The sequence below is a fragment of the Pipistrellus hanaki genome, assembly GCF_964339955.1.
Source record: "Pipistrellus hanaki genome assembly, chromosome: 13".
Taxonomy (NCBI): domain Eukaryota; kingdom Metazoa; phylum Chordata; class Mammalia; order Chiroptera; family Vespertilionidae; genus Pipistrellus; species Pipistrellus hanaki.
The window spans coordinates 52,392,497-52,412,101 of record NC_140515.1 but is presented as its reverse complement, the minus strand read 5'-3'; the positions used below and the strand labels follow the sequence as shown (position 1 = coordinate 52,412,101).

General features: G+C 45.6%; 1 protein-coding gene across 1 annotated transcript in view; it reads left to right on the top strand.

Moving 5' to 3' along the window:
* The window catches only part of SCN10A (sodium voltage-gated channel alpha subunit 10), a gene marked incomplete at its 5' end in the record, with an annotated part of 75,501 nt that extends 59,966 nt beyond the window's left edge, over positions 1-15,535 (top strand). The window contains 7 exon segments of the mRNA XM_084902781.1: positions 944-1,066; positions 2,308-2,592; positions 3,700-3,753; positions 4,628-4,769; positions 5,919-6,019; positions 10,994-11,264; positions 14,008-15,535. Of these exon segments, the coding sequence (XP_084758907.1) occupies positions 944-1,066; positions 2,308-2,592; positions 3,700-3,753; positions 4,628-4,769; positions 5,919-6,019; positions 10,994-11,264; positions 14,008-15,221 (2,190 nt within the window). The 3' untranslated portion in view covers positions 15,222-15,535.
* Between the last annotated feature and the right edge of the window lie 4,070 nt (positions 15,536-19,605).

Below are 19,605 nucleotides of genomic sequence, written 5' to 3'. Positions count from 1 at the left end.
ACTGCAGTCACTCTGACTAAAGAACAGACCTGTAGGGCCTTGGAGTTCTCTTAATCTGACTCTCATTTCACAAAGGGTGGAAGTGCAACCTATGCTAACATGGCACTGACCCAAAGTAAAAAAATAAATAAATAAAATAAACCAGGGGTCAAGCCCTGGCTGATGTAGATCAGTTGTTGGAGCATCAACCTGGGCACCAAAAGGTGTGGGTTTGATTCCTGGTCAAGGGCATGTAACTTGGGTTGCAGGTTCAATCCCTATCCCTGTTGGAGCATGTGCGATAGGTAATCAATCGATGTTTCTTCTCTCTCTCTCTCTCTCTCTCTCTCTCTCTCTCTCTCTCTCTCTCTTTCTCTCTTCCTCTATTTGTCTCTTCCTCCCCCCTCCCTTTATCCCTTCCACTCTCTCTAAAAAATCAGTAGATATCCTCAGATGAGGATTAACAACAAAGAAATCAGGGTTGGAGAGGGAACTAGACCCTACCCAGACCAGGACACTTTCCACCTTGCTTTTCTAAGCAAATACAATTGAGACTAACTTTATATCCCTCCAAATAAACTTTTACTTAACCTCATGAAGGACCATCATCTCTCCAAATCTCTGAAAGTCAATCAAAGTTTCAAGGCTGGTGGGACCTGGTTGGTGCCCCTAGAGGGAATGGGAAGGTGGGTTTTATGCCCTGGGTGCTAGGCCACCTGCATAACGGGGTCCGGCCATGAGGGAGACTGGCTTTTCCTTCCCCAGAGCTTCAGATAAGTGATGAGCAAAGTCTTTAATACAAGGAAAGGGACTGGATTATCTCTGGACCTCTCAGAGTAAGGTGGGAGGGAGCGAGGACCATGGCTTAGACAGAGTAGGGAGTGGGGGGATTTCCTGTCTCCTTCCACCAGAACCACCCCTCTGGGACCCTAGAGTGATGTTTTTGCTCTCTGCCCGCACTCAGATATCACTGACCAGCCTCATAGCGAAGATCCTGAAGTATTCTGACATGGCACCCATCAAAGCCCTTCGGACCCTCCGCGCCCTGCGGCCACTGCGGGCTCTGTCTCGATTTGAAGGCATGCGGGTAAGCCCTATCTCCAAATGGCCCTGGTCTGCAACATTTGGTACCGCTTCCCCCCTTATGCCCTCCACACCACTGACCCTGAGCTCCAGGCCCCACCCCCACAGGTCAGCTCCGGGTCCTCACTTCTGCCTGGATACTGGTGGTGCTGCCGTGTCCTGACTCCCCTCGTTCCCCTTTGGGTCCTCTGTGAGCCCCTCTTCCCTTCTTACTTGAAACATCACACCTGCCTGGAGTCGGACCTCACTCTTACTGATCCTGCTTCATGGCTCCACAGGCACCCCTTGTCTCAACCTCCCCCCTGCCAAGATGACCTCATTGCCAGAATCTTCGGTACATCCCAAGCTCTGCATCTCTTCAGGACAAATGAGCCTTTCCTCTGACATTCATTTAAATGTAGGGACATCATCAGCTCAGCACCTCCACCACACCCACTAGAATATGTCTTCTCTCCAACCTGCCACAGTCATGAGTCCTTATGGGTTTTTCCTTTTATGCATCCCTGTCCTTACATATCTCTATCATCACCCACCTTGCCCTCGCTATCTTCCTCGGGGTAGAATGCTCACATGCCTGGCCCTTGCCTTAGGGGAGATCCAGGGACTGTTCATTTCCCCCCTCCCTTTCCTCATAATCACAAAGGCCTCCTGGCAGAGAAAGTGAGCTTTTTGCCTTCTTCCTCCACCCCTGACTCAACTCGGACATCAGATCTTCAAACACAAAAGCAGACTTTTAAATTAACTTGTACCTTTACACACATTAGGTATTTATGACTGAAATAGTTGGATATTTATTTTATTTTATCTCCAGGTTCTTAGTTTACAAATAGGTAAGTTTGTGAATATGGGTTTAGGTTGTCACTCATTCTTAACCAGATACTATATACCATTTTCAAGTGTTGTATTTAAGGAAAATAAAGCAAGTCTTTAGAAGTCTGTATGTGCTAGCACAACACATAGACTCACACCCCTAAATGAGTATGTTTGTACTTGTAAACTCACCTGCCTCCTCAATCTTGAGCAAAGATAGTGAAAGCAGTCCTGGATGAAGTTTAGAGAAAGTTTAAACCCACTTGACCTGCTCAGTCTTCTAAGTCTGAATTACTGCCCTGATTAACCCATTTCTCTTGCTTCCAAAGGCCACTGGCTCTTGAGGCAGCCTGAGTGAGTATAGAAAGAAGTTGGATCCAGCAAAAAGGGGTGAGGCATTGGTGGGGTTCCAGGTCCTTTTGCATTTCCCCCCAGGTGGTGGTAGATGCTCTGCTGGGCGCCATCCCTTCCATCATGAACGTACTCTTCGTCTGCCTCATCTTCTGGCTCATCTTCAGCATCATGGGCATGAACTTCTTCTCAGGGATGTTTGGGAGGTGCATCAACATGACCAATAAAGACTTTTCTCTTGTGTCTTATACTATTGTGAATAACGAATCTGATTGTAAACTTCACAACTACACTGGCAGCCTCTTTTGGGTCAACATGAAGGTCAACTTTGATAATGTTGGGATGGGTTACCTCGCGCTTCTGCAGGTGGTGAGTCCTGAAATCAACCATGTCTTTTCCTTTGGCCTCTCTTTAACATGGGGGGTGGGGGCCTTTCAGAAGATGCTGTGTAGGGGATAGCACTCAGTTTGAGCTGAGGTCATTCCTACAGACTACACCATGAGGCTAGAAGGCCTTACCAATGAGTATAATCTCCCAGAGGCACAATTAGACCAATGTGAGGTAATAGGCTAGAATAAAGGATAAGCTTATCATGGCATTGCATCAGGTAATGAGTTAGAAATTACAACTTGTACAAAATAAACATGGCATAGCCATATGTTCAATCTTTTGCAATTTATCCCCTACAGCAGTGGTTCTCAATCTTTCTAATGCTGTGACCCTTTCATACAGTTCCTCATGTTGTGACCCCCAACCATAAAATTATTTTCATTGCTACTTCATAACTGTAATTTTGCTACTGTTAATGAATCGTAATGTAAATATCTGTGTTTTCCGATGGTCTTAGGCTCTACAGCAGCGGTTCGCCTAAGACCATCGGAAAACACAGATATTTACGTTATGATTCATAACAGTAGCAAAATTACAAAAAGTTATGAAGTGGCAACGAAAATAATTTTATGGTTGGCGGGGGTCACCACAACATGAGGAACTGTATTAAAGGGTCGCGGCATTAGAAAGGTTGAGAACCACTAGCCTACAGGATAATAGATTATATTCTAGGACTATTGTAATAATAGGTAATGCTGGTAATGATGATAGTCAACCACATTCACACTTTATTCATTCATTCATTCATTCATTCATTCATTCATTCTTCATCACTTCTCTTCATCCATCTACTTGTTCATTCAGTACTCCATTCATTCAAGTGTTAATGTAATTGCTAATACATTTGTCATGCAGTTACCCACAAGTTTCTGCTTGCACTATTTGTTCATGCATTCATTTGACAAAAATCCCTGAATAGCTATGGTGTGCCAGGCATTGTGCTCTACCCTGGGAGATAGAGACATGTCAGAGCTGGCTCCAGGTGGACCAATAATGCTCAATGAGAAAAACATGTAAGCAAATCAAAACAAAGCCCAGAGTAGATGTATGGGCAGAGACTGAGTAGCTACTGCTCCTTGTTTCCAGGCAACCTTTAAAGGCTGGATGGATATCATGTATGCGGCTGTCGATGCCCGAGGGGTGAGTCTTGCCCACTGCCTTTCCATCCATGTGTCCCCCTCCCCCTCAATCAGTCTAGTTTAACTGGAGTGAAGATGGTGGCCTTGGTACCAGAAGAGGCGACCACTCAGCAGCCTGGCACTATTCCTCTCTGGAGCAGTGCCCAGCTGGTTCATTGTTGGCTATTTAAGCCAACCTAGCCTGTTCTCCTTTTGTGCACACTCCCTGGGCTTCTGAAACTTCCTCTGCATGAGGAAAAGGCTGGTAAAGGACTGTGTGTGAGGGCATTCTCTGGCAGGAGCAGGAGCAGGAGCAGGGGCAGTGGCTAGAACAAGGGATGAGAGAATTTCAGAGTATACCATGGCAGCCAGAAGGAGAGAATGATGCTGTTGAGGAAAGACCATTCCCACTGTGGCAGACATTGTGGGCGCCCTGCCCCATCCTCTCAGCCCAGCTCTGAGTTCACTGGCGTTCCGTGTTTCTGATGCTTGGAGACTTGACTTTCTTCAGAGTTTCAGAGCTTGCTTAGCAGCCCAAGAATGAGGGATTTAACATCCCTGAAGGCAACTCTCACAGATAGTTTGGGGAGTCTTAGATAAATGCTCCAGCTTCCCTGTCCCTTGGAGGTCAAGTCCTGAGGCGTGTTCTTCAGGGTTCCTTAGAGGGCCTCCGTGGATAGAGTGCAGGTTGCCCATAGCAATGACTTTCTTCCCAGCATCCCCTTCTTTGCTTTTCTCATGTTCCTGCTTTCCCTCCCCCTCCCTCACCCCTGCTTCCTGGGATCGCCTCCCAAATAAACCACCTGCACCCTGGTCCAGGTCTCAGGGTTGGCTTTTGGGGTGAACACAAGCTAAGACACCTCTTCATCCCCATGCCCCACTTTGTCTGCTCACAGGTGAACTTGCAGCCCAAGTGGGAGAACAACGTGTACATGTACTTGTACTTCGTCATCTTCATCATTTTCGGTGGCTTCTTCACACTTAATCTTTTCGTTGGGGTCATAATTGACAACTTCAATCAACAGAAGAAAAAGATAAGTGGGGTTCTGGTGTTTCTGCGGTGATGGCCAATCTTATATTTCTTGTCCCCAGGCCTCATGACAAACGCCAACTCTACTCCCCGTCCTTCATGCCTGATGGGGAGCCCAATTTTGACTTTTAACACCAACACTGACCGTTGCCCCATGATTGCTGCCCTCACTTCTGTTCAGTGTCCGGGCTGCTGCTGAAAGAGTTGTATTTCTTTATCAGCATTGCCTCCCAACCTTGCCTGGGGTTCCCATCTTTTCTCCCAGAGTGCCTTGGTCCTCCTAGCTGAACCAAGTGTGTTGGATGTGTTCCATGTGACCCCTTAGGGAATATCGACCGGGAAAGAAAGGGCTCCAGCACTTGATGCCTTTGTCTGGAGCCCCGGCATCCAGAGATCTGAGTCAGGATGCCTCGGGAAGGGCCAGGGCCCAGTGTTGGCAGAATCCTAACCTTCCTCAGGCTGGGGAAGAAGACCCTCACCTCCATGGGTGCTGACTTCAGTAAACAGGACCCCAATCTCAGACAACCTGTTATTTATTTATTCATTTATCCTGACCCAAAGATATTTTTACTTTGACTTTTTAGAGAGAGTAGAAAGGAAGGAAGCTGGAAGGGGGGTTGGGGAGAGAGAGAGAGAGAGAGAGGAGAGAGAGAGAGAGAGAGAGAGAGAGAGAGGAAGGCATCTTCAGTGGGGGAATTTCGAGCAGTGTAACTGGCAGGGCCTTCAGAGAACCAGTCAAGGGTTTTCCAAAGACCCTTGGATAAGGCAATAACTCCCCAGGAATGGTTTGAGGGGTTGGGTTTTAAAGTCTTTGTTCCAGAACACCCTGAGGTAAGCTCTTGCCCCTGGCCAAGAGTGAGTTTTTAGAAACCAATGAGTTTTATTGGAATGAGCAGGCTGGATTTTAGGCTCAAATTTGAACCAACCCATACCTTCTCCTTAGGTCCTAGTCCCAAAGCCTCTCCACCTTTGTCCATGCGGCATCTCTGGGTTCCTGTAGATGATAAACAGGATACTCCTTGATCCTGGCTTTTGCATATCTTTCTGCAGAATGGGGAGAAAGTTGAGATGTCTTTCCTGATAGCATGATTTTGATATCCCTGGGGGCTCCTACTGCTTTAATAACAGTGGTGTGTGTTATCCTCTCCTGCACTTAGGGGGCCAGGACATCTTCATGACCGAGGAGCAGAAGAAGTACTACAACGCCATGAAGAAGCTGGGCTCCAAGAAGCCCCAGAAGCCCATCCCCCGGCCCCTGGTAAGTCCCAGAGCTTCCCTCTATCAGAGTGTGTCTACGAATCCAACCTGACAGCCTATGCCTGTGCTGGCTAGGGGCCTGGGCAGTGCCCTCTGTGGAGGAGGAGATGTGGGCTGAGTTCAGGGGTGAGGGTAATGAGAGCTCTCAGGTCCAAGGAATGAAACGTCTAAAAGAAGCAACTCTGGTCTTAAAGAGTGAACATATCTTCCACAGTTACTGCAGACAGAACTGTTTAGGGAAGCACAGAGTTCCACACCAGTTTTAGGGCACAAGTACATGACTGAGAGCTGACTAGGCTAAGTGATAAGAAGTATGGTTAGAGCTCTGAGATGAAACATTGTGTGCATATGCATTATGAGCTAGATTGCAATGGATCTCTAGCCTTACCCTACATTTCCCCCAATTCCTACAGCTAGAAAGAGAGGAAATGGCCAAAACCCAACCCTCTCTGGATCCTGGATTGATCAAGATCATGGTCAGATGGCACAATAGAAATGAAAAATTATCCTATTCTAGTATTTAAAGATTGACCAAAACTTAGGGCCATCTTCCACTTTGATTCCTTTACTCGCAAAGATCCTAAGAGGCATGTCTTTTATTCTCCTGTTAAATGCAGCACCCAAACCTACATGATACCTACCATCTAAGTTTTTCTCAGGCCTCTGCCAGAAGGTGGAAAACACCAGCCCTGTGGCTGGCCCCTGATGGAAGTGGAGCAACAGGTTTGGGAGTGGGGATGTTGCTATACTGGAAATATACAGCTGAACCTCTTCAAAGAATTTCTGAGCCATCTATTCTGGTGAACAGACTCGGCATCCTGTCCCTTTATACAACCTTTCTGTGGTTAAGATGCAACATTTATGAAGAAAACTACAGGCACTGTCCATAGCAAAATCCCATTAGCCCTTCCCCAAACAAGGGCAGAGCTTAAGGACCTTCAACAAAGAAACAGGCCTTTCCCTAAATGAATTAGAAAGACCTACATTACAGTTTCTAAATCAAGGCATGGGATTTGCATAAATTACTAAAATATTCGTTAATACAGAGTCTTAAAAACATTTACAGGAGGAAAAAAGGTGTTTTGAACTTTGGCACACTTTACTTGGAACCAGTGGTCATAAATTTCTTCCTATTCTCAGTTCTGATAAGAAATGTTACAATGGGGAGGGATAGGATGTCAAGAGCAGAGGTTTCCTCCCAAATCCCCATAAGGTTAAGATAACTGGGCATGAGTGAGCATGGGTGAACCTGAGGGAAAGTCCTTCAAGTTCACTGAGTATCCCTCAGTCAACCAGTCCAATGGGCAGGAACAGACTCACAATTGGAAAATATGGGTGCAGGCTGAGCCCAATCAGAGTCAGGTCAGGGGCTACAGTTGGAGGATGTCCAGACTTACTGAGAAATAAGCAGCTGAGTCCATTCTGGCCTTTACTGATGGCTGGACTGATGTTGACTTCATGTTTGAACCAGACATCAAGGAGTTCTGTGCTAGGGACAACCCTTGGTAAAATCAACATGGTTTCTGGAACCTCCCCCTACAAACTACTCCTCCTCAATTTCTCTATAGTATCTCAGCTTCTCCCCTCTCATCAACCAATCCCACAGGCCACCATAGCTTCCTCCTCTGAAGGAAGACAATTTCCCTGGGACAGGGTGGGCTGTATTTCAAAAGGGAACTTTGGAGAGAACACCATCTTAATACAAAGGTAGGAACTAATGTTGGAATGCCAGGCACTGCAATAGAGGTAGAGGGTGATGGTTGGGCAGGAAGACCTGCAACAAAATCACCATTTTCCCTAACTGAGCCATAACCAAGATCCTCCAAGATTGGCACTGGGAGGAGGTTCTTCACATAGGTAATGGAAGCGAGATCATAGATGAACTGTATTCCTGAGATTCATCATCCCTTAGGATGGGGGGATGGGGTGCAATAATCACTTTCAATACTGTACTAGCTCAAGTCGGGGAGCATGGCTCTCTCCTTAATATTCTGGTCCAAGAATGGCAAACACTTTTTCCTTTGTTCCCCTCAGCATAACTGAGGCAAGGCTGGGACATTCAAACAAGACTTTGAAGTCGTAGGGATGCTGCAGGGCCCAAGTAGCAGCTATAGCAAAGGCCCATCCCAGCTCCTGGCTGGCATCCATATGGCAGACAACATCTTGGCATCCACCACCCAGTGGCACAAGTCTGATTACCTGTCCTTCTCAAAGTCCCGAGCTAAGAAAGAAACCCAAAGAAAAAGAGAAATGCCCTCTGCCATATAAGATCCACCTTCTCAGGTCCAGTTTCCTTTTCACATGACCAGTGACACTAGAAGGCTCACCTTCTTCCCTTAGGAGTCCCAACAGGTCAAGCTGGTCAGATAAGTAGAGCATCAGCACTGATCTGACCCACAGTTGCATGGATGCCATGTCACAACACAGCCCGCCTGGATGACGTAGGGACCTCTAACACATGCACAAACATACCGCTTATCACTTTTAGTGAAGCCCAGGTTCTAAACCTTATGCTTCATCCATAACAAAGACTAAGATTTCCATGAGACTACGAAATTTTATTCTATAACATTCTTTACTCTAGAAGTCACTAAAAGCAGGTTTTATATACTCCACTTTATGGGGAAATAATAGGCTCTGTAATATCACATTATCAGTCACCCACTTCATCATCTCTGACAGCAGTAAGGGTTGCAAAGGTGTGATCACTGCCCACAGGCTAAGTAAGCCAAGAGCAGCCAGCAAGCTGCTGCGTCCCCAGCGTCTGAATATTCAGGGCAAACTCGATGCCTGGAACTTAGCAATGTTGTCACCTGTTCTGTTTCATTCGAAGTCATGTGGCTACGAGTGGGCTCTGTTTTTCCACTATTTTCAGTGATGAAATAGAAGCTACTATTGGCTTAGCAATGCCCCTCTCTCACCAGAAAAGATGTGAGTTGACAATTATGCTGGAACCATGCCCACTTGGGTCTGATTCTTTGCTCTAACCGCAAAAGGGAGCCACTCATCCCCACCGTGAAGGAGAAAGTAGGAACCAGACTCTGTCACAACCCTTCTCCCCTCTGATTGCTTTGCAGCTTCTGGGAGCTCCCTGGTGAGACTCCTAACAGCTTCCTCTCTTCCTCCCTCACTCATGCAGAGCCTTGCACATAGTACACATTTATTAAGTGCCTGTTGTGCAGAATTAAATTTACTCAAACCCTAGTGGATTGGCTTTATGTGTGTGTGTGTGGTGTTTTTTTTTTTAATGTGTGGGTAACAGAGCTGTCTATTCTGTCATCCATTAATTCACCTATTTATTGAGTACCTATTGTGTGCTAGGTACTATTCAGATACTGGGGTAGAGCAGTAAGCAAAATAGATAAAGTTTCTGCCCTCACAGAGATAGCAGTCCAGTGACTTAAGAAAATAATTAGAGAAAACCACATATATATTAATTAATTCACAGGTTTGGGAGATTTCCAAGGGAGAAAGAATGGGTTGAAAAGCAAAGGGTGCCTAGGACTGAGACTTGAGGAACTCTCACATCTAAAGGTTGAGTAATGAAGACTCAAAAAGGAGTAGCGAGGAAATTAAGAAAAGAACCAGGAAAATAAGGCATGATGAAAACCAAAAAAAAAAGAAGAGTTTCAAGATGGATGGGGTTGGTAATCAATGCCAAACAAGTGTCCTTAGAGTTAGCATTATGAAGGTCATGGGTGATCTTAGCAAAAACAACTTCTGTGGCAGAATGGGGACAAAAGTTATGTTGGAGTGGATTGAAAAATGAATGAGAAACAGTGCTTGCCCACAACTCTTTCAAGCTGGGAGCTGGGGAAGATGTGAGGTTCAGGAAGATTTTTCTTTAAATTATGAAAAACTAGGTAATTAGATAGTTAGCGAAGGAACTAAGACATAATAGCCAATAGTGTCCAAATGTGGCTAAGAGCTTCTCATCAGTGACACAAGCTTCAAGAAGGAAGGACTTTACAAGACACAAGAATAAAGGTCTGGAATCGATAGAGGGGAACAAGAAGGCTCTTGGGCCTGCCTCCTAGCCCTGGAGTTCATGGGGTGGGGAAAAGTATCAGCCCTAAGTAAAGGGAGATGTTTGGAGATCAAGGCAGGTGAACTCAGGAGATGGTCAGGAGTGGAGAATGGAGTTCAGATCAAGGAGTCCAGAACACTATGAAGTTGACAGCACAGGAAAGACTAGAGTGTCATGCTAGGAACTTGATTAAAACACCATAAAAACAGCCAAATAGAAATGATCTCTTTGCTATCCAAAACATTCTGCCTCTTTCTAAGAGTGCAAACAATCAAGACTTGACCCCATGTTTTGTCCCTGAATTGGCTTAGACATCTGCACAGCCCCAGGAATAAAGAGAGCATTTTCAGGAAGAAGCTGCACCATCACACTAACTTCACACTTGAATCAATAATTTTGCAAACAGTTTTTGAATTCTTGCTATATGCAAGGCACTACTGGAACACAATGTTAAATAAGACATGGCTCCTATATTTAAAAGCTAATTGTCTAGTAAAGAAGGGAAGCACACCTGAAATGCTAGAACTCAAGACTGACCATAAAGGATGTGGGAACTCAAAGAAGGGGCAATGCGGTGTGATATGATTAAGGAAAACTCCCAGGAAGAAGTGAGGCTTAAGAGAGATAGATCACTCAAGACTATTGGGATTTAGATACCAAGAGACAGGCTGGAAGGGCATTGCAAATGGAGAGAAGAGCATGGACAAGGACAAAGAGCCTGGTGACTTCATGGGAACAGGAGAGGTGGTGAGGACTTGAATTGAGGCAATGAAGTAGAATCAACTAAGAGTGATGTATTGGATAGGATTTGGCTTCTTGATTGGATGTGGAGTGTGGGGGAGACAAAAGAGGCAGACTTTGAAACCCTGCCTATGGCGAACACAGGCCTCCAGATGCCTGATTTATGTTGGCCAAAAGGCCCTGACGTGACATCTCTTGTTTCTTCAGAACAAGTACCAGGGCTTTGTCTTTGACATCGTGACCAGACAGACTTTCGACATCAGCATCATGGTCCTCATCTGCCTCAACATGATCACTATGATGGTGGAGACAGATGATCAGAGTGAGGAAAAGACAAAAATCCTTAACAAAATCAACCAGTTCTTTGTGGCTGTCTTCACCGGAGAGTGTGTCCTGAAGATGTTCGCTTTGAGGCAGTACTTCTTCCTGAACGGCTGGAATGTGTTTGATTTCATCGTTGTGGTCCTCTCCATTGGGAGTAAGTGGCATCACACGTGGGGGGTTGTTTTGGATCTTCTTTCAAAACCAGGGGGACAACAAACAAACTTTTTAAACACGTTATACATTAGAGGAGCCAGTGTTTGCTTCCTTCTAAGCACAGCAGATTTAAAATGCCCCTGGGCCTCTCAGTCAAATGCAGATGTTTCACTGGCCTTCTCCTTGCTGTCATGAAGAATATTCAGGCACCTGCTGTGTATACAACCATCACCAGAAGTTTGGGGGCTAATGGGGAACAACTGCTCCTCCAGAGAACCTAAGATGATGGAGTTTCCAGTGGGCCTTATTTTTATGATCTTCAAATCAGAGAGTGGGTGGTGTGATGTGAAGTGAGTCATAAAATACACCTTCTGAAAAAGGAGGTGGATTACCAACTGAGTGAAGAAAGTCTGGGAGGAGACTATTGAATAGGAGGTTCTTAAGTCAAGAGTCTGGAATTAAATCTCCGTATAACTCTCCTCTTAAGGAATAGGAGAATAGAAAGGTCAAGGGATCAATGCCAAGAGATCAATGTTATTATGGTCAAGTCTGGATGTTGTTGAATGATGGGCCCAGTATTTGGTGGGCCAAAGTTGTTCAGAGAAAATGAGTAGAGTCAGAGGCTAAAATGGAGAAGGGAGCCCCCATAATTGAGTGCCGCGTTCTGAGCCCTAGGCTGGGTGCTGTGAAACTTCACAGTAGCCCTGTGAAAGCAGTATCATTATTCTTATTTTATACATTTAAAAATTGAGCCCCAAAGACTTGGGAAGTTATGCAAAGTTATACAATTTGTAAAAGGTGGAGCTGAAATTAGACCAGGCTAATGTTCTAATGAACTAGAAGTCTCCCACCAACAACCGAGAAACTGTCCCTGGCCTTCTTGTGGTTTAGCCAAAGTTTGGCCTTATAAAAGCCAAATCCCAGCACACCGGCTTTACTTTGCATTATAAATGCATCCTGGCCTGCTTACTTTTCATATCAGGGCATAACTGTAGATTTAACTTTCCATTGGTTTCCAAACAGAAGCTAACGTCAATCTCCCTACCTGGTGCTGAAATACAGCCTTAGGTTGTGTTTAGTTGTTTGGTGGTGGTGGTAAGTGGGTGGGAGGGGTGGTGGGAAGGAGGTAATGTACTTTTGTTTTATTTTCTTGTTACTGCTGGTTTTTATGGGAAGTTTGTTTTGTTCATTTATCTTCCAAAGTGACAGACTCTAAAGTCCATTTTGATATGATTTCAGAGAAATCATATTTATAGAAATAAAATATACTTAAAGTACTCAATTCTATAATGTGGACACCTTAACTACTAGTTCCTATGACTTACACAGCAACATGTCCCTGGGTAGAAATCACTCTGAGAGACAGCTAGAAAGCAAGTGACAGACAGATTCCACCTGTCCATTCTCTCCCTTACTTCCTTCCCACCAGCAAGACATGCATTGAGTATCTAAATGTTACAACTATGAACACTTATTCTCCCTTGAAGTAGACATAGACCAGTTGGCCGGCAGAATCTAAGGAGATTATATGGACACATGTACCCATTATGTGTCCATATAAATGTCCTAGTTAAAGTGGACTTTAAGAGAGAGACCTTCATTAAGACTTTATAATCAAAAATTATAATTATTTCCCAAGTCTCCTCCCACTTCCTTCCACCTTCCGACACAATACTGTCACTACTCATGTTTCTAATGATAAAAGGCAACTTGGAGAAGAGGGTCAAGGGAATCCTGGCAAAGAGAGAGCTTGCTACAATACCTGTCACCATTTGTCCTACGAGGTTTTGAATCATGGCTTACCTAAAGGCCTTGCCTTATCTTTGCTAGTCCCAATAAGTCCCACAGTTCCCCCAAACCAAGCTTTACAAATCTGCAAGTAAGATACCAGATGGAGGGCCATATGCATTCTTCATCTTTCCAACCTTGTTCATAGTGGGGTGAGGGGCTGTAACTGACCTTAAACATGCCCATCTCCAGACACTAACAGAGAGTTTAAACACAGCTGGGAAAATGAAAGAAACAAATAAAGGCCATTATGCAGACAGCTGGTCATTCAAAGCCATTCTGCTTTAGCTGTCAGCAAGTTGCCAAACTCCTCAGGTCCCATTATAATTAATACCAGTCTCTGTACAATTATCCCCAGGACCCCGTGCCAGGAACTTAGTTAGTCTTCACAGTAGGAAATAGGGAGATGAATCACAGGGGGTTGTGGCCTTCACAGAGCACAGGACCAGGGTGGAGGAAAAGGCATGACCCAAAGGCTGGATTCTCAGGGAAGAGCAGGCTCTGGGTCATAGACAGAAGCAGACAATAGGCTATGAGCTTATGGAATAGGGTCTGGAGATGGGCATGCTTAAGGTCAGTTAAAGCCCCCCACCCCACTATGAACAAGGTTAGAAAGATGAAGAATGCATATGGTCACTTCCAGTTGAATTATGCTGCGGAAGATAGGGTTTTGACCATGGAAGCTGACTAAAAAGATATTCTGGATGGATAGAAAGATAAGAACATGATAGGAAGGGTGAGGCTTACTTGAGAGAGAGGGAATTTCTGCACTAACAGTTCTAAGCCCCTATCAATGCCAACCACTGTGCCAGGTTAGAAGGGCTCACAGTCCTTGAATACAAATGCACACGTGTACGTTCATCTGGAACCAAGATGAAGGAGTGTGATCACAGCCAACCGTGTCAGGGATCATGATTGGGAGAACTAATTTAGATCATTTACTCTCTTTTTTTAAGGCCTGGTGGTTTTTGCAATTATTTCATCACTTGAAAATTACTTCTCCCCAACCATCCTCCGAGTCATCCGCCTGGCCCGAATTGGCCGCATCCTCAGGCTGATCCGAGCAGCCAAGGGGATCCGCACGCTGCTCTTCGCCCTCATGATGTCCCTGCCCGCCCTCTTCAACATCGGGCTGCTTCTCTTCCTCGTCATGTTCATCTACTCCATCTTCGGCATGGCCACCTTCCCCCATGTCAAGTGGGAGGCGGGCATCGACGACATGTTCAACTTCCAGACCTTCGCCAACAGCATGCTGTGCCTCTTCCAGATCACCACGTCGGCCGGCTGGGACGGCCTCCTCAGCCCCATCCTCAACACGGGGCCCCCCTTTTGCGACCCCAATCTGCCCAACATCAATGGCTCCCGGGGGAACTGCGGGAGCCCAGCCATAGGCATCATCTTCTTCACCACCTACATCATCATCTCCTTCCTCATCGTGGTCAACATGTACATTGCAGTGATTCTGGAGAACTTCAATGTGGCCACGGAGGAGAGCACCGAGCCCCTGAGCGAGGACGACTTCGACATGTTCTATGAGACCTGGGAGAAGTTTGACCCGGAGGCCACCCAGTTCATCGAGTACACGGCCCTGTCCGACTTCGCAGACACCCTCTCTGGCCCCTTGCAAATCCCAAAACCCAACCAGAGCACATTAATCCGAATGGACCTTCCCTTGGTCCCTGGAGATAAGATCCATTGTTTGGACATCCTTTTTGCCTTCACCAAGAATGTTCTGGGAGAGTCTGGGGAGTTGGATTCTCTGAAGGCAAATATGGAGGACAAGTTTATGGCAGCAAATCTTTCAAAAGCATCTTATGAACCAATAGCCACCACCCTCCGGTGGAAGCAAGAGGACATTTCAGCCACTGTCATTCAAAAGGCCTATCGGAGCTATGTGTCCCACCGCTCCAAGACAATCTTCCATACCCCAGGTGTGGTCAGGGCTGAGGAGGAGGCTGTGTCACTTCCAGATGAAGACTTCGTTGCATTCGCAGAAAATGAGAATAGTGGGCTTCCTGACAAGTCTGAAACTACATCTGCCATATCTTTCCCCCCCTCCTATGACAGTGTCACTAGAGGCCTTAGCGATCAAGTCAACATGAGCACATCTAGCTCAATACAAAATGTAGGTGAAGCTACCAGTAAGGAAGCCACTACCCCTGCACCCTAGTGAGGACACTCCAGCATGTCCCGTTCTGATGTGCCCTTCTGCTCTGTGATAACTCTTTCCCACTATGGGTGGCACCCAGCTACCACCGCACCATGCATGCCACTGGTCACAATGTCAGAACTGGGCAAGGGAATGCAGTTGGTACCCATCTTTGGAGAAGCCCCCAATAAGAGTCAGAAGCCAGGAGCATCTCCACTGTGACTTCCCTTATGAATTTCAGTATCAGACGATGGGTTCCCTCACTGTCCAGAAACTGTCCCTGATTCTTTTATTTTTATTGTGATCAGAGCTTCCATTTGCCAAGACAAACTTCTCAGGACCAGAACTTCCAAAGACCTATGGCAAGGATGTTGCTGAAGGTCCAAGGTGTAGTGCTCTGTGAAACACCATGTAGAGACTGACAATGTCACTTAGGATTTTGCATGACTGCATGTTGAGATCTGCAGACAACTGCTCCAGCCCAAGGTAATACCTGTGGTCTATGTCATGAAAGGCCTTTGAGATAGCCATTAAAATTAATATTTTTAAAGGTAGGTCAAGACTAATGTTTGTGTCTTAAAGCATCATTTATTTTAAAAAATTATGTGACATTGATGTGTCATAAATCACTTCTTCACTTCCAGGATTCCTGATAGTCTGCAGTTTGAGTTTGAGGCTCAGGTGGGAGTGGGGAAAAGGAGCACTGGCCTGGGAACTGGTTCTAACCCTGACTCCTCCATTGATTGATTGCCTGGCTGACCTGACCAGCCTCTTTCACCTCTGAACTTCAACTTCCCCGCTTGTAAAATTGGTGGGAGGGAGCACAGACCGGACACTCTCCATAGCCCTTGCATTTTATGTTGTAGAATGCAGTGATGTCCTGTCAATTTAGATGAGGTAAACGCTCTCTCTTCTGAAGCTGCAATGGCCAGACCTCTCTGCTATATAGCTGAAGAGGCAGCTTTTGGATATATTCCAGAGCCTGTTCCACATCTCACGGACAAGACTTTAAGGAGGAAGGTTTTCACATTCCCCTTGGGCCAGGACTTCATAATTAGTATAATCAAAAGAAAAGAGGTATTTTGAGAAAGATGATCTGGGAGATAAAAGGTACGGCCAATATTTTCTTTAATTCATCCTACAAATGTTACTAAGTACCTCTTATATGACAGGCACTGCTCTAAGCCCAAGAGATAATGGAGGTTAAGTCCCAAAAGATTAGTTGGAGTGGAGTAAGGGTCATCAGAGAGGATATTCAGGCCACAGGCATGTGGCAGGTCTTAAGCTGAAAGACAGCAAGGAGATCATATGACAACATAGAACATAAAGGGTCTTAAGAACAGCCAGGATCTTTTATTAATCTTTGGGACATTACCTACAACAATGACAGAGATCAAATCAATTTGTTGATATATTATATTTTATCACTTTGTAAGATTTTTCCATTTATATGATTATAAAACTAGAGGCTGGTCCATCTAACATGGTCCACCTTACATCTGAAAAAAACTGAGCGTCTAGAAATTATCAAGTGTTGGCAGAGATGTAGAGCAGCAGGAACTCTGATACAATGCTGGATTGAGTAAACTGGCACAACAATTTTGGAAAACAGTTTAACCTTTTTAGAATTGTTGAAGACACATACACCCATGACTCAGGTTTTCTACTCTTAGGTATGAAACCTAGAGAAATCCATGCATGTATATTCTAGGAGATATGTACAAAGTTTCTTATCAGCATTGTTCACAGTGAACCCAAATTAGAACCTAATATCCAACAGCAGTAGGGTAGATTAACTTGTACATTTTTTAATGTAAATTTTATGTGGCAACGAGAATGGATAATATAGCCTATGGAAGTCTGTCCATAAATCTGAGAAACATAACATTGAGTGAAAGAATTCAGATGTGAGACTATACCTACTCTATGATTTTATGAGGTTCAAAGACAGACAAAATTAAATATATTGTTAAGGGCCCTGGCTGGCATGGTTCACTGGTTAGAGAATTGGCCCACATGCTGAAGGTTTATGGGTTTGATTCTGGGTCAGGACACATAGAAGAATCAATCAATGAATATGTGGATAGGTAGAACTACAGATAGATGTTTCTCTCTCAATCAATCAATAAAATGTTTTATAAAATTTAAAAAGATTAAAAAAAAAAAAAAAAAAAAAAAAACAGCTCCCTAGGACTCAAATATCTGCAATGCACTGTGTCTCCAGAAAATTACTCAGACGTTCTCTGAAGTGGAAATCCGTGTGAAGTGTGCTCTCCTGAGAAGCCCCAGATGAATCATCAGCCAAGAGAGTTTAGGGGGAGGGAGGCAGGATCTGCCTGTGGGCATCCAATCTGCAGCAAGAAAGTTTAAGTCAACTGTTGACCCTTTAAAACACCGGTTTTAATAAAAAATAAAAAAAAAACCAACAACAACAAAACTGGGTCGATGCGACTGGTTGCACAAAGATAACAAATTCTAAAAGAGCGTTCATGAAGAGGGCTCTTTTCTGTTTATTTGTTTGTTTGTTTGTTTGTTTGTGTTTGTTTTGTTTTGTTTTTTTCCCCCAGACCAGAGCGGAGTTAACTGGTTATTAGAAATGTGGCTGCTCCTGCTCCCGGGTTTAATTGTGTTATAAAGCAATCGAAAGGCACATGGGCGCGTGCCTGCTGGAGAAGGATGCTTCTTGTAGTGAGAACAGGGAGCCCAGAGCCACTCGGAAGCCGAAAATGTCAGTAAATGATCCACACGGAGACCCTCGATTCAGAGCCTAAACAACATGCCACTCCGGACCAAGCTCTGGAGGAGAGGGTAGAAGGTTCCGTTTGATTCCAAGCCTTCTGTCACTCACCTATCACAACTCCTCGGAACAATTTTTCCTTGACTATACAATGAGAATAAAGATTCCAGCCCTGCTGAACTCATCAGGAGGTTAAACGGAGCTAAACGTGCTCTCTCTGCCCTCTTAAAGGAGGAGAAAGATAAAAGGAGAGACAATGCGAGCAGCCCTCCTGGCACACTGGGTCCCAGGGTGGCCTTCACAGAGGGCAATGCTGCTGCCCCCCCCCCCCCCCCCCCCCAGAGCACAGAGGTGTCCGGTGATTCACACGGCGCTTCACATGCAAAGGAGCATCTAACCCTGGACATGGCGGCACTTTGGTAGTCAGGATAGAAGGCCGCTCCTCAAAAACCCACCAGGGGAGGCCCTGCTGGGGTCCTACTCTTTGACCCTGTGGCAGACACGGCTGGTGTCTCTTCTGACTTGGAATACAAGGATGCAGCTTTTCTCCAAAGCCCCTGGGCTCTCTGCCACACAGGCACAGCAGCCCAGAGGAGCATGGGGGAGGAGAGATGTTGATACCCTGGAGGCACAAGAGTTGGGAGAGGAATGAATACCCCAGCCTCCCATGCCTTGCAGGAACAATTCTGAGTGAAGGTCTCAGAGCATCCCTACACAAAGTCTGAGCCCTAGCTGTAAGGCCAGTTTTTCCCAAACCTGAGAGGAAGTGCCCTTTAACGTTTGTACCTAGGAGAGACTCTCAGTTCCCCCTACGCCCAGTTGCCCACAACACTAACCAGCTTTGTTGAGGGGTGGGGGGTAGTTTCTTCCTTCCTTTAGCTAACTCTCCCTTCTTCTTCCTTCACTTTCGCCTCCTGGTAGCATATTCCAAATAAACTACCTGCCCCCGAAGCCTCGTCTCAGCTTCTGATTTAGAACACAAATTAAGATAAATTCCCAGGTACCTTTCTACTCAGAATGAAGAAGCTGTTTTCTTATGCTGTCCACATGCCCATCATCTCAGCCGGAGGCTTGCTATATATGGCTCCTGCATGAAGGTCTGGAGGAAGGAAATCACTTCCCCTGACGTGAGGTGTGCAAAGGGTCCCACCCAGAAGTGGTTGTCCTCGCCCCCTCCTGGCTCCCTTCCCATCGCCCACCTGCTGCTGACTGATGAGGCCGGCGAGGCTCCTCTCCTCACCCTCTCAAATTATTGAAGATTTTATTTTGTTGGCAGTTGCCTTGGGATCAGGTGGATCCTTGCCTCCCACTCAAAACTATTCTGTGATGAGTAGAAGGTTAATTACAAGCTTCTCCCTGTAGCTTGTAAACTGACAGGATTCCTGACAAGCCTACCACCACCTATGGCCTCCTCTTTCATCAGTGTACTGTATTGGGGCTACTTTGGAATTTCACAGTGTGCAACAAGGTGCTCCAAATTGAGACTTTACCCAGAAGTTGTCATGGTTCCTTTTTCTGGCACACGGGATTATGCTAAGTGGCCCCCAGTTACCAAGTAACTTAGCTTGAGCAGTGGAGGACTATGAGAGAGACCCTTTGGCCTCCCCCTTGCTGTCCACCCCATAAAAGAAGTCAATGAGCATCCAAGGCTCTCTCCTGAACACCAAT